Genomic DNA, 27,360 nt, shown 5'->3' with positions numbered 1-27,360 from the left:
TTGATTCCCTTTTCGTCCGCAGTGGCGCTTTAAAATGCAGAGCTTTCTAACAGAAATGTTAAGAGCAGCGACGTTTATTGTTTTTAAATAGTAATACAATTATTTATCTATAAAAACATTGTAAATAATCCCCTATAGCTAAAAAATTGGTAGAATAAATAAACAAATATTTGTTTTTTAAAACTACTTGCTAACAGTGGGTATGAGCTTTAGCAGCTTCAGTTTGATATCTTTGAGTCTAGCTTATTTATTAGATTTTTTTTTTACAATGTTTTGTTTCCTATTTTTATTTAAAATTTCTTTTGCCGTAATAATACAATTAATAATTTTGTATACTGAAAAGCATTAACATATTACTCAGGATATCAACCAAGCCAAAAAGCCTGAAACTTAGTAAACACATATTTCTGATTTTGATGATTTTGCTCTGCTATATGTTTTTTGTTAGATAGATTCTTGATGCCAAGCAATTTGAGTATCCTTGGATCATTTTTCAGGACAATACTTATCTTATATCTTCACATATTATAGTGCTAATCAAGAGCTTTGGTTTGAGCCTAGTGTCGAGAGAAAAGAATTCCTTAAAGATGTTTTTTTTCAGAATTGCGCACATGCATCGTAATTTCAAGTACTTACGACAGTGCTAAAGAAAGCACATGCATTTCATATGCTAATTTAATTAATTTATTTAATTAAAGGCAATGCAAGGCAACTTATCGGCAGTTATCGGCCTACAAAATCACAAGATCAGGTGGGTGACCCCGCTAAGTTAGCGACGTCGCCCACCACTTGGCGGGAAAAAAGCTGAACTGGCAGCCCTGACCGCACCACAAATCCGAACTTTTTCGCTTTTTCATGCGAATTTGATCTTACAAACTGGTACTTTCCCGCACAACATGGCCGGAGCGAATCTGCTGACCCAGCTGGACGCCATCCACCTGGACGACCTGGTCTACGTGGAGCGCGACCTGAACTTTGCCCAGAAGGTGAGCCTCGCGATCCGCGAGGAAGTGACTAATTTCCGGGGAGTAACCAGGTTCCATATTCTCCCATCTAAGAGCAATCCCTCTTCCAGGTGGGCCTCTGCTTCCTGCTCCACGGGGACGACCACTCGCACGCCACCTACATCCTGCAGAAGCTGCTGGTGATGACGCGATCGGAAGCCGACTTCCCGCCCAGCGATCTCCTCCAGCAGTACGCCAAATCCCGGCCAGACGCCTGGCGGAGGCACCTCGTGGAGGCCCTGTGCATTGTGGGCGCCCGCCAGGTGCTGCGCCGCCTGGGCTTCCGCTGGCAGGAGCTGCGGCTGCACTACCTGCCCCACGTCGCCGAGGTGGCCCTGCATGTGCATCCGCTGCTGAAGAGTCTCTACAGGATCTGCGAGCAGCTGACGCTGGCGCAGAGCGGTCGCTTGGTCCTGGATGTGGGCGAGAAGGTGGCGCGTCAGCAGGCGGGCGATCCCCTGCGCTTCTACGATCCCACTTACCTGGAGATCTTCCTGCTGGACTGGCTCACCAGGGGATCCCTGCGGCTGGGCGACATCAATGCCGCCGGCAGCGATGTTCAGCTTCTGATTGAGCACCTCAAGTTCAATGATCTGCAGGAGCAGGCCAAGCTGCTTATAGACACCATCAACAGCAATGCCCCGGAGGCGGCTCCTCCTGCTCCTCCACTGGTGGCCATCAAGCAGGAGACGCAACTGGACAGCTCAGCCAGCTCAGTTAGCTCAGCCAGCTCCTCCCGGCGAGGGAATGCCCTCGAGCTGAGTCGCGAGAAGGCGGGCATCGTGCTGATCATCAACCAGCAAAGGTTCCACCGCAATGTCAGCGAGGATCTCAAGGTGTGTTAACCAAGTACTCATCAAAGTTAATCCTATAATAGGTAATACTTCACAGCAATACCTGCCGTCTAAGAAGTTGCAGAACCGCGCAGGAACGGATGTGGATAAGCAAAGACTGACCGAGGTCTTCTCCGCGATGAACTACCAGGTGGAGGCGCGCGATAATGTGGATCATTTGGACATGGTGCAGCTCGTGCGCAGTGCCTGCGACAGATCCCTGCTGCAGGACTCGCTGGTCGTGTGCATCCTGAGCCACGGCTTCGAGGAGGCCGTCTACGGGGCCAACAGCATCGCCCTGCGGATAGCGGACATCGAGAACGTGCTCTGCAGCTACGAGACGCTGTACAACAAGCCCAAGCTGCTCATCATCCAGGCCTGCCAGGAGGAGGCGCTCCGGGAGGGCGAGGAAAACAAGCCAGTAGGCCTGATATTCATCAGAGTTCGGAAATTAACACACATGTTAAAAACAAGCAAAATTGTTGACATGTGTGTCAAATACAAAAGTGTTAGAATGTGAAAAATAATTGTTAACACACACAGCTCACTTGTGCTTTTTACACAATGTGTTATGAACACGACGTGTTTTTTACACACTGTGTTTTTAACACAAATGAAAATTACATTTCTTATACTATAGAAAACATACAATTCTGACACTTTAATGTCAAAAACTCATTGTGTTAAAAACTCGCTGAGTAAAAAACACGCCGTGTAAATAACACAAATGACATGTGTGTGTAATTTATGTTTCTAACATATGTGGGATACATGTTAATAACACTTTGACGTTTTTTACAGTGTGTGCTATTTTCCGAACCCTGATATTCATACAATCAATACTTTGCCCTACAATAGCCTTCGTTTCCAGTTCAAGATCGATGTGACCACCCAGTCGCCCAGTCAGCATGTCAACATGGTGCGCGCCATGTCCACGGTGAACGGATTCTCCGCCCTGCGGCACACGCACTCGGGCAGCTGGTTCATCCAGGGGCTCTGCGATGCCATCGATCAGCACTCCGCCAGGTGAATACGTAGCTCCTACTCCTTACTCAATTTCTTATTATTATTCTGACGCGCAGCGAACACATTGCCGACATCCTGACCATCGTCACCAACGAGGTTTCCCAGAAGCGCGGCAAGAACGACGAGTCCATGGTGCCCAAGTTCAACAGCTCGTTTCGCCAGCACGTCTACTTTCCACCTCGCCTGTGATTGCAATATTATTTCGTTAAATAAAAGTGTCTAAAGTTAGTTACTTGCATAGTTTATTATTCAATACTAATTTAGCATTTAGATATTTCCTAAGAACAAAAAACCTAATGTTACTCTTATGTTAAGCTGGCTTTTCAGACCTTTTTCTTCGGCTTTTTGTTGGCCTTCTTTTTAGTTTTCTGTTGTTCCTCCTCTGCTGACTTCTCCTCCTCATCTTCCTCCACCTCCATGGCTTCCTGAGGCTTCCTAACCACCACCTGAATCCTCTCCAGCAGCTTCTGCCGCTTGGGGCCACCCTGGGCCAGTATCTTCTGCAGCAGCTTCAGCTCCTTGGGACTGCTGGCCTCCTCCGTCTCCAGTTGCTGCACATATCTGGTTAAATGCTTCTCGAACTCCTTGCCAGACGCACTGTTATCCTTGAGAGCCGCCTCGAGTCGTCGGAACTGCTCGCCGAGGAGCTTGAGGATCTGCGCCCGCCGGAAGCTGCGCGTCTTCTTCACATCCAAGTGGGAGGCCAGGACAACGGAGAGAGGAGCCACTCCCTGCCATTGACCCGACTGGAAGAGGGCCTCGAAACTGGCCAGCGAGAGGCGACTGCGCCGACGGGTCACCCAGAGCTGCAGGAACTCGACGAGCAGCGGCCAAACGGCACTCTGCTTGGGCTCCCCGGCTGCCGATCCCTGGCTGACCAGGTAGGCGAAGCACTTGTCCCGCCAAATGGCCACCTCTCCCTTGGCCTGCCGGTTAATGCTGCTCTGCTGCTTGCCTCCCTCCTGATCCTCCTCCGACTGCTCCTCTCCGCTGGCCATCAGCTGCTCGATGGCCTCCAGAATGGGTGAAGTGTCCTGCTGCTCCGCGAATTCAATGTTCTTGGCCAGCAGCTTCTTGAGCAGCTTCAAACTCGCCTCGCGCAGGGATTGCAGCTTGGTGTCGCCGCTGCAGTGACGGTACACCTGGAAAACGCAATGCAGCACGTCCAGAATCACCGATTGAGTGGGTTTCTTGGCCACGAAAAGCTCGAGTAAGTCCAGTGCGCGAATGCGGAAGTGCAGCAGACTTGTGTTGTCGATGCGCTCCGACTTGGTGGGTCGCTCCTTCTCCTGCGCCTTGCGCGACTTGGGTCGGAACAGCTGGAAGGATTGCTCCAAGGCAGCATTCAGGCGGGCGCCCTGCTCCTCGTCCACATCGTTCCAGTCCACGCTGCTGGCGCCGTCCTCGTCGGCGTCGCCATCGTTGACCAGAGCCTGACGAACGCTCTCGCGGATTTGGGCCAAGTGGGACTCCTCATCGTCCTCATCTTCCTCCTCATCCTCCTCCTCTTCATCATCCTCCTCCTCGCTGGAATCTTCTGGGGCTTCCTCCTCGCTCTCCTCGTCGCTCTCCTCTTCGCCCTCGTCCTTCTTGCTCAGCGGATTCCTGTTCATGTTGAGCACCTCGAGAATCTGCTCCAGGTTGGCCTGCTCGAGGTGGGGAACCAGGGCAGTGCCCACCAGGTTGACGAACTCGCGCCAGAAGTGCCCCGTTTGCAGGAGCAGCTGCAGCAGGGCATCTGTGAGCACATCCTGCCACTTGAGCTCCTCGTTGGCCTGAAAAAAAGGGGAACATTTACTAAGGAACTAAGTTTATAGTTAAAGCCCTGCGTGAATCATTCAATTTTTGTTTTATCATAGCATGCCATGAAATTTCGGATTTGTTTAATTCAATTCTATGTGAAATAAATTGAATGTTTTTCTAATTCATTTCGAATTGAATTTGCCAGATTTTTTGTGGAAAGTGGAACATTTTTTAACAAATTAATGTTAACTGCTTAGTAAATAAAATTCAGGCATATTTAATCACAAAATTATAGCCCTTTCTTCTTCAATAGAAATTGTCGTTTGAATTATTTCGGAATTCATGCAATTCATTCATTCCATTGAACTCAAAATTCTAATTAATTCATTCATATAAAACAAAAAATTCAAAATAATTCATTGCAAGGCTCTACCACATACTTAAAATATATATATATTATTATATACTATATATGCTCAAGGGCTTTATGCTTACTTTCTTCTTGCTCTTCTCCAGCGCGTTCTTCCTGCAAATAATCAGATCCTCCAAGACGCTAACAGACAGGGGAATTCTCGTGCACAAAGCCAGGGAAACAAACAGGATGAGCGCCTCGAAGGTTTGGCCCACGATGTCCGACTCCTCGGCGGGCTTCGCCAGCAGCTTCTCCACCTGTTTCCAGGCCTTCTGCAGGCCCTCATCTCTGGGCGAACGCAGCTTGCTCTCCGCCTCCGGCTTGCCAAGCTCCTTGGTCAGGTAACTCAAGGTCTTGTGGAGCAGCTGGCAGAGAGCCGGCAGACCGGAGCACTTGTGCAGCAGGGAGCCCAGGAAGATCTCCTCGCAGCGCTCCGCACACTGGCGACTGAAGGCGCTGGCCTTGGCGGCCTCACAGGGCTTCCGATCGGCATCCAAGTGGAAGAGGCCGGCAAGCAGCAGGTGGCGCAACTGCTTCTGACGCCACTTGGCCTCCTGGTCCAGCTTTGCGTGCTGCAGGATTATCTGCATCTGGTTGAGGCAGTGCACTCGGCTCACGCGGTCCTCATCCGCCAGAGAACCCAGCAAATCGCTGTAGTAATCGTACAGTTTCTGGAGGCTCTCGGCGCTCAGTTGGTTGATCAGCTGCTGGCCGAAACGCGGCAGGCTGGTCACCGCCTCCAGCTGCAGTCGCTGCTCCAGGAACTTCAGCAGCAGCTGCAGCTTGAGCTCCTCGCTTTGCAACTGCTTCTCGAAGCTCAGGACCAGGGCTCCCTCGAACTTAAGGCAGATCTCGCGCAGCTCCTGTTGCGAGGGCTTCCTGGCCTCACTCTTATCGCCCTTCAGCGCCGACAGCTCCTGCAGCAGGAACTGCACACAAGTGGGCGTGAAAACCTGCAAGATGTGCTGCTCCTCCTTCGGCTGAACGTTGAGTAGTACGTGACCTAGTACCTGGATCACGCAGGCCTTTTGTGCATTCATTTTCAGCGGCTGCTTGGCATCGGTGAACTGCTGCCAGGCGGCCAGCAAGTCCTTGCCGCCCTGCGCCAGGAAAATGGCCAGTCTGGCGTACACCCCATCGCTGTGGATGGTGGAGCCGGAGAAGTAGAGCTCGAAGAGCTGCCCAAACGCCGCCTTCTTGGGCCACAAGCTGCCGATCAGCTGCTCGCGTGACAGAATAGAGGGATAGGTGAGGTGAACGGCCAGCAGAAGGTCGTAGGTGTTGACCTTTAAACCAGCCAGTGGCTTGTTTAGCTGCGGCTGCAGCAGCGGCCACACGTGCTCCTCGAAGATGTCAGCAGGAAGCTAGGGATATAAGGCAAGGAATCATTAATTATACCCTTCCGAGGAGGAGGAGCAGCTCAACCATTAACCCACCTGCTTGAAAGAGTCCGCCAGGATGTCCGCACACATGGACACCAGGTACTCGCGGCCCTTCAGCTGGCTGGCCAGGATCTGGTAGACGGATGCCACCAGTTTGGCCTCTCCCTTGGCGAACTGCGGCGTCTGCAGGATGCAAAAGGCGGTTACCAACTGGCCCACGGCGGCCAGGGAGTCCTCCTTGCCCCGCTGCTGACTGCCCACGGCCAGATCCCGCTTCAAAGTGTCCAGAACCTCCAGGGCATCGATGGCGGGCACGGCGCTGAGGATGCAGTGGATATAGCTGGCGGCCAGGCTGACCGCCTTGAGGTCATCTGCTCCCGTGGAACGAATCAGGCGCTTCAGGACATAGCAACTGGTGGCAGTGCGCTGTGAAAGGGTACATATGTGTTAGGGGAACTCCTGTAGTAGCTAGATCACCCACCTGCTCCGCATCCGTGTCATCGCGCAGCAGCACCACCAGCGAGTTGATCATCTTCTGGGTCAGCGGACTGGCCTGGATCTTCTTGAAGACCCCGAAGACGGCCTTGTTGATCTGGGACACCTTCAGCTGGTGGCCATTGCTCGGCGTGTTCTCCTTCTCCTCGGCGGGCTCCTCCGATGGCTTCTCCTTCTTGGGCAGCTTGGCCAACTTGGCCGGTCTGCCCGCGTCCACCTCCTCCTCGGATTTCAGGGATTTCGCCCGTTTGCGCTCCCCCTTGGCCTTTGCCTTGGCTGCTCCACCATTCGCTATGCTTTTGTCCACCTTGGCCTTCATTTCTGAGCAGTTTCTACGCTTAAATTAAGTTAATTCCTTGTATTTATTTTATAACGTGCTGTTTGATTTGCACGTGTAGTTCGAAAAACCATCGGTATCGCTGTGTGAACCTATCGGCGACTATCGGTATCGGGAGGTATATTTACAGATGGGGTATTCCCTTGAATAGTAGGGTGGAACATTAAAATTGTATTACCTATATATAATTAATTATAAGTTATATAATTATAAGTTATATCAAGAATATTACTAGTATATTAAAATTATACTAGTCAAAAATATGGTGGACAATATACCATAAAAATTAAATTACATTTTATAAAAGCCCTTCCATTACTCACAATAAAATAATCTCACTTTATATTTTGTCTTTTATTATCATAAGTCTACAGTTTTAGGGTTCTAGATTAATAATACATTTAAAAATTGCTATGATGTCTAGATATTCAAGATTTGTGCTCCTTGTTGGTTATTGTTTTTCACTAGAAATGCATTGCGTATAAATAAATGCACCGAGATTTCGCAAGTTATTCACTGGCCAAACGTAATATGGCGTTGTTTGGTCGGATTGGGATGAGCATCGTGAGTACATTATGTGTTTGAGATGAGTTCACAAAAGGTGTAAATATGTATGGGTATATACAGCAATTGTAGGTGTAGTCGATTAAAATACAAATATTAGAGACTAAAAGTTAAAATTCCAAAATCAATGGTATACCTTAAATCTCATCGAGTAATACCTCATTGTTCTTTTGGCTTTTGAGAAAAGTTCAAAATGAATATTGCACAGTGGAAATTCTTTAAGTAAGCAAAGACCAAAAGAAATAAAAATAAAATTGGAATATAGAACCATCACTTAAGGACTGTTACTCCCTCTGGATTATGAGTTTTGACAGTCCTTTGAGTGGTACAAGTGGTACGTGTATAAAACTAGGAATTCTGAGAGTGTGCTTAGTTCAGGTGTGATCGTAGGGCCCGTAAAATTCGGGCAGTCCCGGATCTCACGCCGCCCAGCGCGACTTCTGCAGCTCGATTTGGCCCTCCAGCGTCTTGGCCAAATAGATGACCAGCAGCTGGATGAGTGCGATGCCCAGAGCATTGCCGGCGATCACGTACAGATTGTGCTCGGCCCAGATCCGCATGACCTCGATGCAGCCGCTGGTCCAGATCCGTTTCCTGGCCTCCGGCACCTGGGTCTCCTGGACGCCGTAGCCGCACATGATGTTCACCAGGCCGGAGGATATATCGGTGGCATTGATGCAGCAGCTGTAGGGCACTCCGCACTTTTCCACCGACGGCGAGCTGCAGTTGAAGTACTCGTTTTTGCCTGTAAGAAGAGTGCATAAGTTTATAAGTTAAAAATGGTTGAAAGATTTCAATTTATGTGCCCTCTACGTATGTATTTTTAACAATTATCAACATTTGCTTAAACATTTCTGACATTTCCTGTGGTTTCGTGATAAAACATGGAGGAATTTATGAAATTTTGAAACCCAGCTTTAAGATAGGCCTTATATGTAGTTGTTTCCAGCGAACCAAAGACAAAATTTAGCTTTTAAGATAACATATTAGTTTCAAGGCAAGGTTTTCGGTTTATAATACATATATCATATCATCTATACTAGTCCCTCGAGATCCCTTAAGATATACTCACTCCAATCCTGGTAGCCCGCGTTGCTGAGACCACAGCACTTGAATTCCTGCTGGGCAAAGTCGATGAAGTTCTGCAAATCCGGATCGTCGCGATACGAGTGGATGATCTTGTCCGTGAACTGTTTCTCCAGAAAGGTGTTCATGTACTGCGGACAGACGAAGCAAATGATGGCTGGATGATGGGCGAAAGGGGGAGAAAGTTAGTCAGATCAGCACTCCACAGAACCCACGGATGACTCACCGATGGCCATCTCCAGGAGGAAGAAGAGCAGCAGGCAGACGGAGTAGGCCTTCAGCAGGAAGGTGTTCTCGCGCAGGGCGCCCAGGCAGCCAAAGAAGCTGACCAGGAAGATGACCATGCCGGCCAGGATCATCACCAGCGAGATGTTGAGGAAGACGTCGTAGAAGTTCTCCAGCCGCACCGACCCGTTCGCTTCCTCCCACTTGTCCTTGAAGGCGTAGATCCCGATGCCCAGCAGCAGGCCGCCGAACAGCCAGAACATGAAGTTCAGCAGGAAGATCATGTACTTGACGCACTGGCTCACGTAGGTGAAGTGGTGCGGATGCATCACCTCGTGCACCTCGATTCCGCTGTAGCCGCGTCCCCCGGCCACGCCCCCGCCCCCGATGCCGCCCCCCTGATAACGGTAGTTGCTCATCTGTTTATCTGTACTCGTCTTTATATACCCGATTTCACTTTTATATTACTCCAATTAAAGCGCAGTCTCTTTTCACAGCTTTGGCAGTGTTACTTATTATTCATCCGTCTAGTTAATCGCGACTAATCTCTGTATTTAGTTATTAATTTACGAAAAGCGAAACGAAATGTGTAATTACAAACAATGAAAACAATCGACGATGGTTGCGACGATTAACGATTACCGATAGCCGGGAACGGCACAGCTGGTTTGGGGAACCAACACTAGTCAGCAAAAACTGTGCAACAAGTTAGTTAGATTAGTGTCAACTAGGTAATATCAGGTTCCAAGTTTTGCAATACAACTACTCGAATTTATAAACTATCTTGGAGCTGTCTTAAAAATAAGCTCATCTTGTGTTGGCCAGTGTAAACCGAAAATCGTTTTGGCTCTGACCTTTGAGCCGGTACAACGTCTGGATTTCTGGATCGTGGATGGATCGGATCGCCGCTATAGCACTATATATGAATCAGCCGATAGAGCGCCTATGCAAATCTCGGGGAGCGGGGAAGAGGGAATCGATAAGCGACCGGTGCTGATAGCACGAATACAAAACACTTAGCTCACTTAATTGCTGCTACACTCGGTGTACACCAGTTCCCAGTTCCACCATGAACTTCCTGCTGCGCTTCGTGGTCTTCTGCCTGGACCCTCTGGGCCTGGGCCGCCGCTTCCTCATCCGCCCGGCCCTCAATCTCGGCTGGAACGTGTACGATCGTGTCCGCAGCAAGGCCGACGAGAAGGTGGGCACCGTGCGGGAGCTGGTCCTCCGGCTGGGACTCATCGCCTTCGCCGTCGTCCTCATCATCTGGCTGGCGGTCTTCATGTACGCCGCCTTCTACTACGTCTACATGCCGGCCATATCGCACACACGACCCGTCCACATGCAATTCAAGTGAGTACGAATCTGGTCCACCCCAGGGATCTTAGGGATAATTTATCAGAATTTTTTAGTTTGTAATTATACGATCTATATGCAGTTCAAGTGAGTACGAATCTGGTCCACCCTAGGGATCCTTTTAGTCCATCTTAAGGATCATTTAGCAGAACTTTTGGGTTCGTAGTTTGTATAATACTGCTAATTAAATTATCAGAATCCTATTGAAAAGCAAGAAGTCATATGAATATTAAACTAGATCTAGTTTAATTGTTAGCCCCGAAAAACAACCGAAATATTAGAACTGGTTATCTAAACTACCAGGTCCATAAATATAGCTATCTTTCGGGTTTTTATTACGATTACGACTGAGTATTGCAGTCCATAGTAATTGTGCACTGTTCTTATCTGGCTATCGTTGGCCATCATGACTAACCACTCTAGACTTAGCACCCACTTCCAAGTGCATATGTAGCTAAACTGATAGTCTAATCTCCCCCAGAACCTGCCTGGAGACCAGCACGCCCTGCACCTTCCCGCACGCCCACGTCTCGCTGACGAAGAAGCAACAGCTGCTGATGGTGGGCCAGGCCTACAAGGTGATCGTGAACATCGACATGCCGGAGTCGCCGCAGAACCTGGAGCTGGGCATGTTCATGGTGTGCGCCGAGATGCGGGACTACGACTCGATGCTCCGGGGCCACTCCTGCCGCTCGGCCATGATGCGCTACCGGTCGCCCCTGATCCGCATGATCTCCACGTGGGCGCTGAGTCCGCTGTACGTGCTCGGCTGGAAGGAGGAGTTCCAGCAGGTGCCCGTGGAGATATTCTCGCGCTACCTGGAGGAGCGGCAGCATCCCATCACGGATGTCTACGTGGAGATCCAGTCGCAGAAGATCCAGTTCTACACGGTGACCCTCCACATAGTGGCCGATTTTACCGGTCTGCGGTACATCATGTTCAACTGGCCCGTGCTGTCGGCCATAGTGGGTATGTTGGAATGTGTATATCCACCGGGAATCCCACCGCTAATCCTTGTCTCTACTTTCCAGCCATTAGCACCAATCTATTCTTTATACTGGTCGTCTTTCTGCTCAGCTGGTACCACTGGTCCGACGCCAAGTGGCTGCACAGCGTGCAAATCAAGTACGCCCGGCTCACGAAGTCGCTGGAGCCCGGCGTAGTCCGCGCCTCCTCCAAGGCGAGCAGCCTGCGGGATGACGACGATGACTTGCTCGCCTACGGTGACAAGTCCGACATTGCGGACGTGGGCGGAGACACACTGAGCGACGTGGATGCGGAGGCGGATGATCTGGTGCTGGTCAAGAAGTCGGCCAGTGGCAAGACGGACTCCCAGGATGCGCTGCGAAAGCGTCACGGGAAGAAGACCACCGCGGATCACTGAAAGAGGAACAGACCGGACCACCCACCCAAGACCAACCCAACCCACCGCCCATGCTACGCTTGAGCCAAAGACTAAATAGATTTTAGGACTAAGTTAGTGAGCACAGCTGCACTGCCGACTGGAGTATTCAGGCAGCCCCATTAGTTCAATTAAGTGGTGGATATTTTGATTAGATATGATATGTCGATAGAATCGAACACTTTATAAAGCAGTTTCTTGAGCAGCTAAATTTGAGATGATATTCTAGGTCATCCTAGGCCTTTTCCTTCCACAGGAACCATTTAATATATTTAAATTAAGAATAACTATTCCATAGGAGTACTACTTTTTCTAGTACGCTTTATTTGATTTTAATTTAAAGAGCACAAATATTAAAACTCTGTTAACATTTTCCATCTTTTAAGCATCAGCCTCATCCTGGTTCTTAGATATGATAGAATCTGACATTTCCTAAAGCAGTTTCTTGAGCAGCTAACTTTGAGGTGATATTCTAGATCATCCTAGGCCTTTTCCTTCCACAGGAACCCTTTAATATTTTTAATTTAAGAATAACTATTCCATAGTACTACTTTTTCTGGTACGCTTTATTTTTCCAACGATACGAGCACAAATATTAAAACTCTGTTAACATTTTCCATCTTTTAAGCATCAGCCTCATCCTGGTTCTTCTTTTTCTGCGGCTCTGTGGCTCCATCTGCGCCTCCATCTCCAGCTGCATTCGCTTCAGCGTCCTGCTGCTCCGGCTGCACTTGCTCCTCCACTTCATCTTCGTCAAAAAGGAGCATGCTGAGCAGCGTTAGCTGAGTGTTCAGGATGTTGCCCACGTTGATTATTCTCTCGCCGCGATCCTTGTACGCCAACTGGGCATCGGCATCCGACTGCCGATGGATCACCTGGTAGCCACGTCGCTGGCGCTGCCTCATCTCCCGCCTCGCATCCATTTCGTTCAGCTTCCGGTTGACATTCTGGGCCACCGTGCGATTATTGCGGACATAGTGTCGCCGCCAGCAGGGTAAATTCTGGAAGCAGCGGAAGAAGCCAGAGAACTCGACGCGCAGAAAGTCAAAGAAGTTGATGCGATGGTCCTTCTGCGAGTCCCTCACCGTCTTGGCCACGGTGAAGTAGTCGTTGATCAGGGAGACAAAGACATTGATCAGCAGCACGATGATGACGAAGGCCAGGACGCCGTACAGCACCATGCCCAGCCAGCGACCGCCGTGGAAGAGATCCGTGGGCTTCACCTGGGCACTGAAGCCGAAGGTGAAGCACATGCACATCACCATGCTTTTGAGGAAGTTGTTGAAGTTAACGCTGTTGTTGCCGTTTATGGTCACGGCGGCGAAGCAGAAGCCCATGAGGAATATGATGATGGCAATGGCCGTGCTGACCACCGCGGCCCAGGCCAAGTAGAGCGTTCGGGTGAAGAGCTCGAAGACGCTGGAGAACTGCATGACCCGCCACAGACGCAGCGTGGTTATGCAGATCAGGAATCCAATCGTGATCGTGGTCAACTGATGCAGTCGCGCCGGGCGCCGGAAGTCAATGAACTCCATCTTGCTCGCCCCCTCGACCTTCTTCATCATGTTGGCCACCAGCGCCTCGCGCAGCACCACCATCACCACGACCATCACGTTGATCAGGAAGATGCACAGATCCAGCCGGTTCCAAATGCTCTTCAGCAGGCGCGGCTCGTACCAGAGGCGGACGGCCAGCGTCTGAGAGAACTGGATGAAGACCACCACGTAGATGAGCAGGGCCAGCAGGCCCGAGTAGGGCATCTGGTCCACGTTGTCCAGCAGCTTGGCGCTGTCCACCTGGACCTCCGGCACCAGGCCGCCGAAGGGGGTCTTCTCCACCCGCAGCGTGCAGATGCTGAACAGATTCACGTCCGCATTGTAAAGCGTGAAGTCGATGAACACCGCCGAGGTGTTCAGCGTGAGCCAATGGTACTCGTTGAGGTAGTCTAAAACCTATGGGGGCAGTGATTTGAATAATGTTGTTCCTTAAGTGGTTACATAGGGTCTTTCGCTTGAAAACAAGCACTTTTTCGTTATGATTAGTAATTCCAATTTGTAACTTTCAAGGACTATATCTTCTAAAATATTGGTCCGATCGATTTGAAGTTTTGGTAGTGTAATCTAGACACATTTAACTAATAATTTGCATTTTGTCCTCTTTTGTAACCCCTTAACTATAGAATTCCAAACTCAAATAATTCAAGAATTTAAATTTTACGAAAGAAGAATGCATTTTCGAATCTTATTTTTCGTTTTTTAATTTTTAAAACTAAAATATTCAGAAATTCTTTGGTTAGGTACGATATTTTTGAGTTTCAAAGACTATATCTCCTAAAATACGGCTCCGATCGAATTGAAGTTTTGGTAGTGTAATCTAGACACATGTAACTAATAATTTGCATTTTGTCCTCTCTTGTAACCCCTTAACTGCAGAATTCCCAACTCAAATTCCAAAGGACTACCATTCACACTCACCTTCATGCTGTTCGCCGTGCTGCGGGCCAGCAGACTGACGTAGCCCAACAGCTCCGGATAGCTATTGAGGTAGCCCACGTGGTCGAAGTTCATGATCAGGGCGTCGAGGAACTCGAAGCTGACCGTTATCGGGATCCAGGGCTCGTAGATGCGCCAATACTTTTCGGCGTAGTGCAGTCGGCGGTACGGCAGCTGCCAGTCGGGCATGTAGTACAGCTCGGAGAACTGCGGCTTATTGAGACCCATTTCCGGAGTGCTCAGGCGCAGCTGGCGCAGTCGAATCACGCCCAGGAGGACCGTTTGCTCCGCGTGAACCCAGCCGGGGGCTCCGGTTCCAGTGCTCGTGTTCGAGTTGAAGGCTACCACCAGCGTGGACTCAATGAAGTCGTACAGCTGGTTCAGGAAGTACACCTCCCTGAGGCCCGTGTAGTCCGTGTGGTTGTTCATGAACAGGTCCTTGATGATCCTGGTGTTGTGGTAGAGCGTCTCGTCGCGCGTCACCAGGACCATGACGGTCAGGCAGAGGAAGTACTGGCCGTAGGTGAGCAGGTCGTGGGCAATCATCTTGTACTGCTCGTTGAGCTTCCAGTTCCTGTACTGCGAGGACAGCATCAGGTTGGACTTCTGCCTGCCCAGGCGCTGCTTCACGAAGTCCCTGCGATCGTGCTTGTGCTCCTTGTCGCTCATCGGCGGCACGTAGACCTTCGGCGGCCAGAAGGTCCTGTCTATGGACAGGACCACGAACTTGAGCGGGTCCCCCAGGAGGTACTGGAACATCAGCACTATCACCATGCTGACCAGCATGGTCTTGAACTTGACCACCTCGTGCTCCCAGCCGGCGAATATCGTGATCAGGATCAGGCAGGCTATTATTATGACCACCGTTATCGCAAACATGGCATAATGACACTTTTTCGCACCCATTTTAGCAGGTTTGAAAAGTTTTTCCTATATTTTTGGAGCTTGTTTTTTTTTGGCACTACTAGTCGTTAAACCTGAAGGCTAACTAGATGGGAGATGATATTATAATATTTAGACATATTTTTTTGTCCAAATTACGACTGAAAAACAGATGAAAAAGTGTATTGTTTGTCTAGCACTCGAATCCCTATTCTCCACCCTAAAATATCAGTTTTTTTGCCGAAACAAAGGAAGTATTAGCCCAAATATGGAATGTCATACCTTGTTGAACTCGTAGTTTAATTCTGAATCGATTTGCGTTCAAATCTGGACATTTTGATTTTTGACCAATTTTCGCAAAAAATTATGATGGTACCCCTTATCAAAAATGCGAAAATTGGTGAGAAATTAAAATTTCCCAAAAGTGATGGGGATCGTTAGTTAAGGTTGTTAGATGTTCGGAACAGTCGGTCTTTTAGCTGTGGGTCTTAATTTGTCGAAATTACGATCGAAAAACCATAAAAAAAGTATTTTTTCGTCGAAAATTCCAATCTATATTTTTCACCCTAAAATATGAGTTTTTTGCCGAAACAAAGGAAATAGTACTCCATAAATCATATAATTTTGAATTTTAAAGAGACGTTTTAGGATATAATCCGATGTATGATTATAATAATATTAGAAATTTAGTGATCGGGAAGCGTTTTACAAATGATAACGTAGATAAAACTATACAACTAATACAATTTGTAAGTGTGGTAGACTCGTGTTATGGGGCCCCTTTATTGTTAGTAGTAATAGTAACTAAATAAAAGCAGAATGAGTAATTTTTAAATTAATAAAACGGTTTTTTGCTGTGCTAAAAATGTACTAAATGTGTACTAAATTTTTCGTGGGGATTTTCGGTATTTATGTACTGCCAAAAATATACCACATCCAATTTTAGGACCTTATGCCCTCGATTTTTCGTGGGGATTTTCCTGGGTGGAAAACGAGTTGGCAGCACTATTTGGATGTCTTGTATATAATAATAATTTATTTAATAATATATATATTGTATATAATATAATATAATATATTATTACATATAATTATCGCAGTCCGCCACTCCGTCGACCAGCTTCGTGGCCGAAACAACAAAAAACGCTGCCCCAGAAAATAGTAATTTTTGCGAGCGAATTCCAAAGATGACGACGAACGCCTAGCGAGATTGTTCGCGTCAACCAGGAGAACCGAACCGAAACGAAACGAACGAACGGAGGAGGAGCAGGTGGCCGCCAGTGGGAGGAGGAGGAGGAGGAGCAGCGAGCGAGCGAGGAGCGGGAGCGGGAGCGGGAACGGAGCAATGACGATGACCGCCTCGGATAAATACACGTACCAGCGGACGGTCCTGTGCTTGGCCCGCGTGCTGGCGGGGATCCAGCCCACTCCCTGGGAGAAGGTACATCTTCCAGGCCTCCAGGAGGTCCGCCCGCCCCCCCGGGAATCGACTTTTCGCACTGACCTTGAGCGGCGGCCATAAAACAGACATGCGTGGGCGCTCAGGGGGCGGTGGTTGTGGTGGGGAGGGAAGGTGACCCTACCAAAACATCTTAATTAAGGGAACTGTGATTTAAAAACCGAAAAAGTAATGGCTCAGATCTAAAAACAGTTATGTGTTCTATAATCTGTCAACATTTCATTATCGTAACTCTGGCTATTGCCTCGTAAAATGCCAAAATGTGAGGTGTATGTGATGATTCAGAAGTGCTTTTAGTGTTCAGCAGGCTCTAAAGTTTGACTATCTAAAATGTTCAGGCAAAAATTTCAGTTTTTTTTATATATTTTAGGAAGGTTTACCTTAAATTGCATTTGTGTATTTAAAATGAGGTAGTGAATATCATAGAAGTTAGGATCTCAAAGTCACCCATCATATTTTGAAGCATAACGCTTAAAGAATAGTTAGTAGTTTTAGTGAATATTGAATACTATGCCGGAAACTTGATACTATGGTTGATATTAAGTCACAGTTAAGTATATAAGTGGGTCATAGCTAAAATCATAGAAGTTAGGATCTCATAATCTCTAAAGTATATAGGTAAAATGATAAAACTATCCTTAAACGTTTAAATAATTGTTTGCAGTCTTAATGAATATTGAATACCGGAAACTTGATACTATGGCTTATCTGGTCTTTCCCATTCACTCATAGTTAAAATCATAGAAGTTAGGATCTCATAATCTCCCCATAAAGCTAAAAGAATAGGTTATAATTTAATTTAATACTGAATACTATGCCGGAAACTTGATACTCTGGCTTCTCTTGTATTTCCCACTCACTCATAGCTAAAATCATAAATGTTAGGATCTCATGATAAATGTATTTTGAAGTAAAAAGCACTGGTAAAATGCTGAAGCTAGAAATACAACGCCAGCTACTTGATACACCCGACTAATCCTAATGTATGGCTTCTCTATCACCCACAGGTGCAGACCCTGTTCCGATATTGCCCGCAGGAGAATGCCGCCGGGGTGTTCTGCCTGGACACGCGGGCCCAGGATGCCGTGATCGCCCTGGGGATCTACTATTTGGAGGGAGGCTGCCAGCACGAGGGCCAGATTGTGCCCTACCTGCTGCGCCTGGCCAAGTGCCTGCCCAAGGCGGTCTGGATCGATGATGCGCGCAGCAACAAAGTGGAACGTGGGTCTTAGATTCTACTTAATGTGTTTCAAGGAATGATAATCCAATTCTCTATCCGCCCAGGTATTCGCATTCCCTCGGCTGAGAAGTTCAGCTTCTGCCTGAACACCCTGCTCTCCGACATAGCGGCCAAGTGCCCGGATTCCCGCGAGGAGATCATCCTCAATCAGGTGGAGACGCTGAGTGCCCTGGCCAACATAGTCAAGTCGAGCAGGGACAGCAGCTCGGCCCCGCCTCCGATTATCCTGTGCAAGGCCACGGTGCCGCTGCTCTTTGGACTGGCCCGCTCGATGGGTCGCTATGCCAGCAACGATCCTCCGCTGCTCTGCCGCATCTTTCCGCCCGAGCTGCTGCCCATCCAGAAGGGCGGCGGACGCGACGGCACCGGCGGCTCGAGCAGCAGTGCCAGCGGCACCTGCGGCGGCTCCTTCAGCAGCAGCGAGCGACTGGCGGGCGCCACGCACCAGTTCCGACCCATCATACCGCGCTCCATGTCGGGCAGCCTGGCTCAGGCGCAGGCGCAGGCCAACCAGAACCACGAGGATGCGAGGCAGGGAAAGTGCCACCAGGGAAGCAAGCACCAGAAGCCCTCGCTGCACAGCTACTTCTCCGTGCCGTACGACCCGCGGACGCACTTCTTCACGCGCTACGGCTCCAGCTTCAACCAGTTCCCCAACATGCGCGTCTGCGAGTCGCCGACGAAGGGCGGCCCGCGTCCCCTGTACCGCGTGCCGCCGTTCCCCATCCAGCACCTGCAGACCATATTCGCGGTGTCCAAGAAGCTGCTCACCAAGGACACGCTGGAGCACCTGGACGAGCAGGCCAGCGACATCTTCTCGCTGCACCAGATCAAGGGCTACTGCTACAAGAGCTTCTCGGAGACGCTGAATCTGGTGCTGGTCACCCTGCTGCGCGAGCTGCTGCAGCATCAGGTGGACCTGCCGACGCCCTTCACCAAGGACGTGCAGGAGTTCGTGAAGCGGCTGTTCCTGAACGGGCAGACGGAGCTGCAGAACAAGCAGCAGGATCAGGAGCGCGAGCGGCGCGAGGAGAACGGCATCGCGGTGGTCAACAAGTACAAGGTCAATGTGATGGCCAATGCGGCGTGCGTCGATCTGCTGGTTTGGGCCATTCGCGACGAGACGGGTAAGCGAACGTCCTTTCTCCTTCCTCTTTCGCGGGCGAAAGATCTCGAATTCCAGCTCAACGCTACGGCATTAATGCAAGTGCAAAATGGCAACCTAAGCAATATGAATATTTCTAAAATTAAACCGATCGGAAGAGAGAGAGAGGGAAGTAGCTGGGCTGCCAGTTAGAGGGAGATGAAAATAAAGGGGCATTACCTTTGGTTGATTATTTACAAGGAACTTAAAGAAATATCTGCCATTTCTTGATACTTAATTTGAGTTTTTCCTTCAAAACATCGAAATTATCGAACTATCAAACTATTGAAAATATCGATAACTTTCAAGCTCTAATTTACAAGGAACTTGGTAAATCAAATCAATTAATTGCTAAAATTGGTAAATCTAATAAGTTTCTGTAAAACATTATAATGTGTTCCATAAGATATTCTTTTCTGTATAATTCTGTATCATTATTTTATCGCTTGATCGGCCCCTCTCTCTTTCTCTAATCCATTTTTAGTTATTTCCTTTAATTTCTTTTAGTTTCTTATAGTTTTTTTTGTAATTTTGTTTTTTTGGTGGCCGGAACCCGGAATATGGTTCAGTTGACGTCGACTATAATGTGCCATCCCTGCAGAATGGCTTGCAATTTTTATTGAAGAAAGGTCAAGAGCAGTGTAATCCCCACTAGTTTCGATTTTTATACCCACAAAACTGATCGTTTGGGTGCAGGGGAAACCACATAATGAAAACTCCCCCTCAATTGGAATTTATTATGGCATATCCCAAGTGGTTTCCCCGCTCCAAATGCCTACTTTATATTTCGGTTTTGTGGTTTATTGTTAATTGCCTGGCCAAAGTTCGCTGCATGCTGCAACAGATCCTCATCCCCATGCTCCTCATCCTCTTTTCGTTCCTTGTTCCCTTGTTTGAAGACTGCCAAACGATTGCTATTATAAGGTAATAATAATTCTTCAAAAATCCTACCCACAGAGGCGGACAAGCTGTGCGGCCGGCTGTCGCAGAAGCTGAACCTGGAGCTGAGCCACAAGATCGTGATGGACCACATGCCGCTGCTGATGGTCTGCCTGGAGGGTCTGGGCAAGCTGGCCCACAAGTTTCCCAACATAGCCGGCACCTCGATCTCGTATCTGCGCGACTTCCTGGTGGCGCCCAGTCCGATCCTCAACAAGCTCCACGACCACGCCATGCAGTCGCTGGCCCAGCAGAAGAAGGAGAAGGAGCTGACTCCGTTCAAGATCGCTGTCCAGCACTCGGACTCGAGGACGGCGGTCGTGATCTACGGGGACAACCAGAAGCAGCCGAGCTCGGGCACCGGAAGAAGTGGTCATGCCGCCTTCGAGGCTCTGCGCGATGCGGCCATCGAGAATCTGTCGATTGCCCTGCGAGCTGCCCACACTCTGGACCAGTTCTGTGTCCCCGCCCTGGTGGCCAACGTGTCCAATCGGCTCTTCACCGCCGAGAAGTCTGGGAGGTAAGTCCCTCTCATCCTCCATTATACCCTTGCAGAAGTTAGCAAAGCAGTCAAGGAGATGTTTCCGACCATAAAGCATCACTAGATGAGTAGATCTAGCCATGTCCGTTTGTCTGTCCGTATGTTTCTACGCAAACTATTCTCTCAGTTTTAAAGCTATCAGGCTGAAACTTTCCCAAAAGTCTTGTCTCTTTTGCAGGTAGTATATAAGTCGAAACAAGCCAGATCGGACCATATAGATCCCATAGGAATAGACGGGAAAAAATGATATCTTGGGTGTTTTTCAACATATAACCTCCTGAAAAGATCGGAAAATTTATGGCAATATTATAGGAAATAAATTATTGCTTCGTTGTTTTTTTTGTAATTTCTTTAACTCTGGGATGTGACTCTTTATATGTTTCCTAATTTTCATTTTAATTTTATCAAAATCGATATGATATATTATCATATAGCTGCCATGGAAACGATCGGAAAATTTTTTGAGAAATAATAGGAAATGTAACATTTTTGCGATGTGTAAATTTATAGGAATGTGATGCGCGAGTTTTTTAGAGAATTTTATTTAAGCTAAACTAGATTACTCCCTGAAGAATTCTCGTATTTCTTTTGTAACTAATCCTAAACCCCCTATTAATTTCAGTGAATCGCAGGGCGAGTGCCACAAGTCGAACCTGGTCAGCCTGAACATCATCGTGATGCTGGGCCACGTGGCCGTGGCGCTGAAGGACACCTCGAAGACGACGCAGAACATCCTGCAGTTCTTCATCCAGCGCTTCTGCAAGGTGCCCTCGGAGCAGAACGCCCTGATCGTCGACCAGCTGGGCTGCATGATAATCTCGCAGTGCGAGACGCACGTCTTCGACGAGATCATGAAGATGTTCTCGCGCGTCACCGTGCAGTCGGCCTCGCTGGCCTACACCTCGGATCCGGAGCACCGCAAGCAGTTCCACCACGTCTCCGATGCGGTGGTCAATGCCTTGGGCAACATAGCGGCCAACATTCAGGGCGACGCCGAGATGCTGGAGCTGCTGGGCAAGCTGCTCGAGCTGTTTGTGCAGATCGGGCTGGACGGCGAGCGCAGCTACGACAATACACCGGGCGCCCAGAAGGCCAGCTCGCGGGCCGGCAATCTGGGCATGCTGATACCGGTGATTGCGGTACTGGTGCGCCGCCTGCCGCCGATCAAGAATCCCCGCCAGCGGCTGCACAAGCTCTTCAAGGACTTCTGGGCCTACTGCGTCGTGATGGGCTTCACCAATGCCCGTTTGTGGCCGGCCGACTGGTACCAGGGTGTCCAGCAGATCGCGGCCAAGTCGCCGCTGCTCATCTCGCAGACGGCCCACAAGTCGGACATGCGGGAGCTCAACTACACGCTGGCCATCAAGAGCGACTCGGTGAACGAGCTGCGCAGCCAGATCCTCGTGCTGCTCGAGCACTCCTCGGACAACGTGGCCACGGCCATCAACAAGCTGTCCTTTGCCCAGTGCACCTACCTGCTGAGCGTCTACTGGCTGGAGATGCTGCGCGTGGAGAACGCGGATGAGCCGAGTCTGGAGCCCATCATGAGCTACCTTTGCGACACGGCTCTGCAGAGGGACAAAACGGGCATTTGGCAGTGCGTCAAGTGGTGGGTTATATTTATTTATTACTATCCTAGCACATTGCATTTGAAAAGCAAGCTTATTTGAACAAAAAAGACTTAAAACTACTACTTATTACTAACAATTTTGAACTAGACTATGCAACTTTTATTATTTTCATATATTATGACGTTGGGATTGATGAATATTTTATGATAATTATTTTTATTTTGACTTTAGTTTAATTTTACGATTTGTCTTTGTTTTTATTTTACTTGAAATGTTCTTTAATTTGTATAGTTATGTGGTAGACTGTTTTACAGACGGATAGCATTTACGTAAAACTGCCTATTCGATTATATATATCTTGATTAGTTCTAGTTGAAGTAGCTGATATAAGTTATATAAGTTATATAAATATGAAGGTTATTGGGCTATCACAATTTTATGGAAATATCTTAGAGTCCTATAGTCAATCCATGAGGTCAAGTTCAGGTCCAGAATTTTATTAGTCAAGTAGTATGTACTTTAAATAATCTTATATCTGAGATTTCTAATTCCAACTCTATTTTGTATAGCGTTGCCGACCAGGTCTTCGAGAAGTTCCGCAACGTGCTGTACGCCCACGACGAGATCCGCGAGAAGGTGCTGGAGTCGCAGGCCACCCTGCTGCTGGTCTACTTCAACCACATCCACAAGCCCATCCAGGTGGTGGCCGATCAGTATCTCTCCTTCCTGGTCGACCGTTTTCCCCACCTCCTCTGGAATCGCCGCGTGCTCTGGTGCATGCTGGACATCCTCCAGCTGCTCGCCTACTCCCTTAGCCTGGATCCCAACGAGGAGACGCCTACGCTGCGGGTGGTGTCCACTCCCTACACGCTGCAGCTGATGGACTCGCTGCCCGCGAGGGAGTTGCGCTTAAAGGACTTTGCCGATCGCTGTCAGGGCATCGTGAACGAGGCCATGAAGTGGGCTCCTCGCTCCACGAGGTCGCATTTGCAGGAGTATCCCAACCAGATACCCACGCCCGTGTTGGCTCACCACAGCGGACTGGCTTTGGCCTTCGATTCGGTGATCAGCAGCAGCAGTAGCCTACAAACCAAACGGCCCAGCTGCGTCAACTCGGACACGCCGAGATTCGTCTCGGTCCTCTGCCTGCGCAGCAAGTACGCCGGCGAGATCAGCGGCCTGCTGTCCGTGCTGAGCGAGAAGGACAAGGCGGGGCTCGCGGATCGGCTGGTCAGCGATGTGTGGGAGGCCTGCGGCGAGAAGAGCGACGCCCGGCATCGCGGAGCTCTGTGGCGAGCCACCGCCTACCTGATCATCTGCTCGGAGATTGACAGGAAGCTCCTGCATGCCGTGGCCAGTTCGCAGCTGGAGCTGTTCACCGAGTCGGCGATGGAGACGGCCGTCGAGTGCTGGCAATGGGTGCTCACGGCTCGACAGGATCTGGAGCTGTGCTTCATCCAGGAGATGGTCAGCGCCTGGCAGACGACGTTCGAGAAGCGAATGGGCTTGTTTCAATGGGAAACGGAGGTCACCAACCCGCTGGCCGCCTACGAGGGCTGCAAGCTGGTCAGCAAGCCCATCCTAATAACCCCCCATCTCATCTGGCTGCAGCTGCTCTCCGAGATGGTGGACACGGCCAAGTACTGCAACCGGGACAAGGTGGAGATGTTCTGCCTGCTGCTGCACCGATGTCTTCCCATTCTGAAGAGCAGCCGGCAGAACCGCCAGGTGTCCACGGTGGGCTGTCGCTTCAAGCTGCTGCAGTGCGGCCTCTCGCTGCTGCAGGGCAATACGATACCCAAGTCGCTGGCCAGGAACATCCTGCGCGAGAGGATCTACTCCAATGCCCTGGACTACTTCTGCGGCCCACCTACCTGCCCCAATCAGAGCAGGGAGCAGCTGCTGGAGGACATACAGATACTGCTCAAGTTCTGGCAGACGATGCGCAGCGAGAAGAAGCACCTGGTCACCTCCGAGGTGGGCGACTACGACCTCACGAACGCCTCTGTCAGCTCCACCCAGATGCTGGCCGTGCGCCACAACCCGGAAACGGCCTCCCTGATCAGCGGCAGTGGCCTGGTCAACGACTACACCCGCTCCATGAGCGCCAGCGGCAATGCGGTGGGCAGCAGCGGCTGGTACAACACCATTCCCCACTCGACCTCCACCCTGTCCAAGCGTTCGAATCGCTCCAAGCGGCTGCAGTACCAGAAGGACTCGTACGACAAGGACTACATGAAGAAGCGCAATTTGATCCTCGAGCTGCTGGCCGTCGAGCTGGAGTTCCTCCTGACCTGGTACAACCCGAATTGCCTGCCGGATCTGATAATTCCCGGCGAGGAGCAGATCACCGAGTGGCGCAACCGGCCGTACAAGCCGAACGTCTGGCGGGACTACGCCCGCCTCGCCTGGTGCTACAATCCCTCGCTGGCCGTCTTCCTGCCGCAGCGCATCAAGAACGCGGAGATCATCGACGAGGAGGTGTCGCGGCTGGTCTGCTCCGATCCCATAGCCGTTTGTCATATACCGGAGGCCCTGAAGTACCTGTGCACCACCAAGAACCTGCTGCAGGAGAGCCCCGATCTGGTGTACATCCTCTCCTGGTCGCCGGTGACGCCCATCCAGGCGCTGGCCTACTTCTCGCGCCAGTATCCCTCGCACCCGCTGACCGCCCAGTACGCGGTGAAGACGCTCTCCTCGTACCCCGCCGAATCGGTGCTCCCGTATATCCCGCAGCTTGTGCAGGCCCTGCGGCACGACACCATGGGCTATGTGGTGGAGTTCATAAGGAACATCTCGCGGCGCTCGCAGATCGTGGCGCATCAGCTGATCTGGAACATGCAGACGAACATGTACATGGACGAGGACCAGCAGCACAGGGATCCCAATCTCTACGAGGCCTTGGATCAGCTGTCGCTCAGTATTATCGCCTCGTTCTCGGGCGCCGCCAAGCGGTTCTACGAGCGCGAGTTCGACTTTTTCGGCAAGATAACCGCCGTCTCCGGGGAAATTCGCTCCTTTGCCAAGGGCATCGAGCGCAAGAACGCCTGCCTGGCGGCGCTCAGCCGGATCAAGGTGCAGGGCGGCTGCTACCTGCCCTCCAATCCGGAGGCCATGGTCCTGGACATCGACTACAGCAGCGGCACGCCCATGCAGAGTGCCGCCAAGGCGCCGTACTTGGCCCGCTTCCGGGTGTATCGCTGCGGCATCACGGAGCTGGAGACGCGCGCCATGGAGGTGTCAAATAATCCGGTAGGTATCCTAGAATTAGAAGCTAGTTTATCAGTAAAACCCTGCATTTCCCCAAACAGAACTCCCAGGAGGACGCCAAGATGACGCTGGGCGTCGAGTCCTGGCAGGCGGCCATCTTCAAGGTGGGCGACGATGTGCGCCAGGACATGCTGGCCCTCCAGGTGATCACCATCTTCAAGAGCATCTTCCAGCAGGTGGGACTCGACCTCTTCCTGTTCCCCTACCGCGTGGTGGCCACCGCTCCAGGGGTGAGTTCTTCTTGGTCTCCTCGTTTTCCCACTTGGATTAAGTTTCATTCGACTGTTTCCAGTGCGGCGTCATCGAGTGCGTGCCGAATGCCAAGTCGCGGGATCAGCTCGGCCGGCAGACGGACAGCGGACTCTCGGAGTACTTCCAGCACCAGTACGGCGACGAGAGCTCCAAGGAGTTCCAGGCGGCCCGGGCCAACTTTGTCAAGTCGATGGCCGCCTACTCGCTGATCGGCTATCTGCTCCAGATTAAGGATCGCCACAATGGCAACATCATGATCGACAAGGATGGCCACATAATACACATAGGTGAGCTTATTACAAGTATAATATCTAAACTAATATAAAAGGACCAATGAAAAACGATCAGTAGCCAAATTCACCCAGAACGAATTGACATAAAAATCTAAAAAAAATTACATTAATTTGTATATATAATATATATAATAATAACAAATAGAAATCATATAAAATCAGATAAAATATCCAAATAATATAGTTATTTTAAAAAATTTTAAGTAAAAACAAACTTATTTTCTAGATATCAAATGAAATAAAATATCAAAATAATATTACAATAATAATAATAAGAAATCAAATACAATCCAATTTTCTAGATATAAAATCAAAAAATATCCAATTGATATTTTGATTTTATGTAAACTATAAGCTTTAAACTGCCTATTGAAATCGACGTTCTTTTACAGATTTTGGCTTCATGTTCGAGTCCTCGCCGGGCGGCAATATCGGCTTCGAGCCCGATATGAAGCTGACCGACGAGATGGTCATGATCATGGGCGGCAAGATGGACTCGCCGGCCTTCAAGTGGTTCTGCGAGCTGTGCGTGCAGGCCTTCCTCGCCGTGCGGCCCTACCAGGATGCGATTGTCTCGCTGGTCTCCCTGATGCTGGACACCGGGCTGCCGTGCTTCCGCGGCCAGACGATCAACCTGCTGAAGCAGCGCTTCGTGGCCACCAAGAACAACAAGGAGGCGGCCGCCCACATGCTGGCCGTCATCCGAAACTCGTACCAGAACTTCCGCACGCGTACCTACGACATGATCCAGTACTACCAGAACCAGATACCCTACTAAATAATCAAGTGAAACCGGAACCCCAATACAGGCGCCTCATGTTCGTTGTTCGTTGGCCAAAAGACACTTAAGAATACACTACGCAACCTACAAAAATCCGCAATCCGTAATCCGGAATCCGAAATCCCTTATCCGTATTATTAATGTTTTGTCGCCGCACCCGTATTCGTATTCCTTAACCTTTATCCCGTAATTTCCGAGAGTGTGTTTCTTTCTGTTTCGCGTACTTATAAGATGTTGAACTTTTTCCAAGATTTTACGACGCATATATTCGTTATACAATATTTATAAATATTAAATCAATTATAGGGCAATATGTTATATAATGGTAAAACGGTGTTATTCAGTGGGAAACGGTTGTCCTTTGCTGGTGGTTCCATTAATATTCTTTCTAAAAAACCATATTAAAGGCTTAATTTTCTTTCTTCTTTGAAATTTTAAGATATATTTTTTTGTGATAGTAACCAAAACATAAAAGAAAAATAAGTTTAAAGAAAACTTGTTTGTTATAGAGGTATTTTTTGTTTGTTTTCAGGTAAGTGTAAGAATTAATATTTTTAAGTTTTTAACTTTTCAAGTTCTAGAGTTTCAACAGTCGATTAAACAGACACTCGATTGCACTCGATAACAGTTT

General features: G+C 49.3%; 6 protein-coding genes across 9 annotated transcripts; 3 read left to right on the top strand and 3 right to left on the bottom strand.

The window, feature by feature from the left end:
* Window positions 1–789: 789 nt before the first annotated feature.
* Dredd (Caspase-8 Dredd) lies at window positions 790–3,091 on the top strand. 2 transcript variants are annotated; one of them, XM_017151161.3, is made up of 5 exons: window positions 790–986; window positions 1,076–1,840; window positions 1,896–2,258; window positions 2,709–2,863; window positions 2,920–3,091. In XM_017151161.3, the coding sequence occupies exons 1-5, from the start codon at window positions 897–899 to the stop codon at window positions 3,050–3,052; spliced, it is 1,506 nt and encodes a 501-aa protein (XP_017006650.2). In that variant the 5' UTR covers window positions 790–896; the 3' UTR covers window positions 3,053–3,091. The 2 variants fall into 2 exon arrangements, with proteins under 2 accessions (XP_017006650.2, XP_017006651.2); XM_017151162.3 differs by having other exon boundaries at window positions 840–986; window positions 1,059–1,840.
* Window positions 3,089–7,319, bottom strand: Mybbp1A (MYB binding protein 1a). The gene is made up of 4 exons (XM_017151160.3): window positions 6,882–7,319; window positions 6,455–6,826; window positions 5,102–6,382; window positions 3,089–4,638 (listed from the first exon to the last, which is right to left on the bottom strand). Exons 1-4 carry the CDS (start codon window positions 7,212–7,214, stop codon window positions 3,187–3,189), a joined length of 3,438 nt encoding a protein of 1,145 aa, XP_017006649.2. The 5' UTR covers window positions 7,215–7,319; the 3' UTR covers window positions 3,089–3,186.
* Window positions 7,320–7,565: 246 nt separating this feature from the next.
* Window positions 7,566–9,742, bottom strand: Tsp3A (Tetraspanin 3A). Its single transcript, XM_017151157.3, has 3 exons — window positions 9,109–9,742; window positions 8,869–9,039; window positions 7,566–8,541 (listed from the first exon to the last, which is right to left on the bottom strand). The coding sequence occupies exons 1-3, from the start codon at window positions 9,524–9,526 to the stop codon at window positions 8,216–8,218; spliced, it is 915 nt and encodes a 304-aa protein (XP_017006646.1). The 5' UTR covers window positions 9,527–9,742; the 3' UTR covers window positions 7,566–8,215.
* Window positions 9,743–9,814: 72 nt separating this feature from the next.
* Seipin (lipid droplet biogenesis associated protein seipin) lies at window positions 9,815–12,262 on the top strand. 2 transcript variants are annotated; one of them, XM_017151156.3, is made up of 3 exons: window positions 9,815–10,460; window positions 10,945–11,432; window positions 11,495–12,262. In XM_017151156.3, the coding sequence occupies exons 1-3, from the start codon at window positions 10,177–10,179 to the stop codon at window positions 11,845–11,847; spliced, it is 1,125 nt and encodes a 374-aa protein (XP_017006645.1). In that variant the 5' UTR covers window positions 9,815–10,176; the 3' UTR covers window positions 11,848–12,262. The 2 variants fall into 2 exon arrangements, with proteins under 2 accessions (XP_017006645.1, XP_070074579.1); XM_070218478.1 differs by lacking the exon at window positions 9,815–10,460 and adding an exon at window positions 10,521–10,550.
* A 226-nt stretch (window positions 12,263–12,488) lies between these two features.
* On the bottom strand, window positions 12,489–15,342 carry brv3 (brivido-3). Its single transcript, XM_017151155.3, has 2 exons — window positions 14,340–15,342; window positions 12,489–13,817 (listed from the first exon to the last, which is right to left on the bottom strand). Exons 1-2 carry the CDS (start codon window positions 15,261–15,263, stop codon window positions 12,489–12,491), a joined length of 2,253 nt encoding a protein of 750 aa, XP_017006644.2. The 5' UTR covers window positions 15,264–15,342.
* An 872-nt stretch (window positions 15,343–16,214) lies between these two features.
* Pi4KIIIalpha (phosphatidylinositol 4-kinase III alpha) lies at window positions 16,215–27,060 on the top strand. 2 transcript variants are annotated; one of them, XM_070219289.1, is made up of 11 exons: window positions 16,215–16,259; window positions 16,340–16,680; window positions 17,706–17,919; window positions 17,983–19,065; window positions 19,652–19,711; window positions 20,040–20,541; window positions 21,185–22,171; window positions 22,703–25,385; window positions 25,445–25,633; window positions 25,696–25,942; window positions 26,341–27,060. In XM_070219289.1, the coding sequence occupies exons 2-11, from the start codon at window positions 16,585–16,587 to the stop codon at window positions 26,724–26,726; spliced, it is 6,447 nt and encodes a 2,148-aa protein (XP_070075390.1). In that variant the 5' UTR covers window positions 16,215–16,259; window positions 16,340–16,584; the 3' UTR covers window positions 26,727–27,060. The 2 variants fall into 2 exon arrangements, with proteins under 2 accessions (XP_070075390.1, XP_017006612.2); XM_017151123.3 differs by lacking the exon at window positions 19,652–19,711 and having other exon boundaries at window positions 16,221–16,680.
* Window positions 27,061–27,360: the final 300 nt, after the last annotated feature.

The sequence above is a fragment of the Drosophila takahashii genome, chromosome X (assembly GCF_030179915.1).
Source record: "Drosophila takahashii strain IR98-3 E-12201 chromosome X, DtakHiC1v2, whole genome shotgun sequence".
In the NCBI taxonomy this organism is placed as follows: domain Eukaryota; kingdom Metazoa; phylum Arthropoda; class Insecta; order Diptera; family Drosophilidae; genus Drosophila; species Drosophila takahashii.
The sequence above is the reverse complement of the archived record's forward strand: the minus strand, read 5'-3'. Positions and strand labels throughout refer to the sequence as shown.

Excerpts from the sequence above, each read along its gene's own strand:
- Tsp3A (XM_017151157.3), bottom strand. The coding sequence starts at position 9,526 with ATGAGCAACTACCGTTATCAGGGGGGCGGCATCGGGGGCGGGGGCGTG. Across the intron at positions 9,040-9,108 it reads CCTCCTGGAGATGGCCATCG|CCATCATTTGCTTCGTCTGT; the intron begins GTGAGTCATCCG and ends CCCATCATCCAG. Across the intron at positions 8,542-8,868 it reads CGCGGGCTACCAGGATTGGA|GCAAAAACGAGTACTTCAAC; the intron begins GTGAGTATATCT and ends CTCTTCTTACAG.
- brv3 (XM_017151155.3), bottom strand. The coding sequence starts at position 15,263 with ATGGGTGCGAAAAAGTGTCATTATGCCATGTTTGCGATAACGGTGGTC. Across the intron at positions 13,818-14,339 it reads GCACGGCGAACAGCATGAAG|GTTTTAGACTACCTCAACGA; the intron begins GTGAGTGTGAAT and ends CTGCCCCCATAG.
- Seipin (XM_017151156.3), top strand. The coding sequence starts at position 10,177 with ATGAACTTCCTGCTGCGCTTCGTGGTCTTCTGCCTGGACCCTCTGGGC. Across the intron at positions 10,461-10,944 it reads CCCGTCCACATGCAATTCAA|AACCTGCCTGGAGACCAGCA; the intron begins GTGAGTACGAAT and ends AATCTCCCCCAG. Across the intron at positions 11,433-11,494 it reads CGTGCTGTCGGCCATAGTGG|CCATTAGCACCAATCTATTC; the intron begins GTATGTTGGAAT and ends TCTACTTTCCAG.
- Mybbp1A (XM_017151160.3), bottom strand. The coding sequence starts at position 7,214 with ATGAAGGCCAAGGTGGACAAAAGCATAGCGAATGGTGGAGCAGCCAAG. Across the intron at positions 6,383-6,454 it reads TGGCGGACTCTTTCAAGCAG|CTTCCTGCTGACATCTTCGA; the intron begins GTGGGTTAATGG and ends TTATATCCCTAG. Across the intron at positions 4,639-5,101 it reads TGGAGAAGAGCAAGAAGAAA|GCCAACGAGGAGCTCAAGTG; the intron begins GTAAGCATAAAG and ends CCTTTTTTTCAG.
- Dredd (XM_017151161.3), top strand. The coding sequence starts at position 897 with ATGGCCGGAGCGAATCTGCTGACCCAGCTGGACGCCATCCACCTGGAC. Across the intron at positions 2,259-2,708 it reads AGGGCGAGGAAAACAAGCCA|TTCAAGATCGATGTGACCAC; the intron begins GTAGGCCTGATA and ends CTTCGTTTCCAG. Across the intron at positions 2,864-2,919 it reads ATCGATCAGCACTCCGCCAG|CGAACACATTGCCGACATCC; the intron begins GTGAATACGTAG and ends TCTGACGCGCAG.
- Pi4KIIIalpha (XM_070219289.1), top strand. The coding sequence starts at position 16,585 with ATGACGATGACCGCCTCGGATAAATACACGTACCAGCGGACGGTCCTG. Across the intron at positions 19,712-20,039 it reads GCAATTTTTATTGAAGAAAG|AGGCGGACAAGCTGTGCGGC; the intron begins GTCAAGAGCAGT and ends TCCTACCCACAG. Across the intron at positions 22,172-22,702 it reads ATTTGGCAGTGCGTCAAGTG|CGTTGCCGACCAGGTCTTCG; the intron begins GTGGGTTATATT and ends TATTTTGTATAG.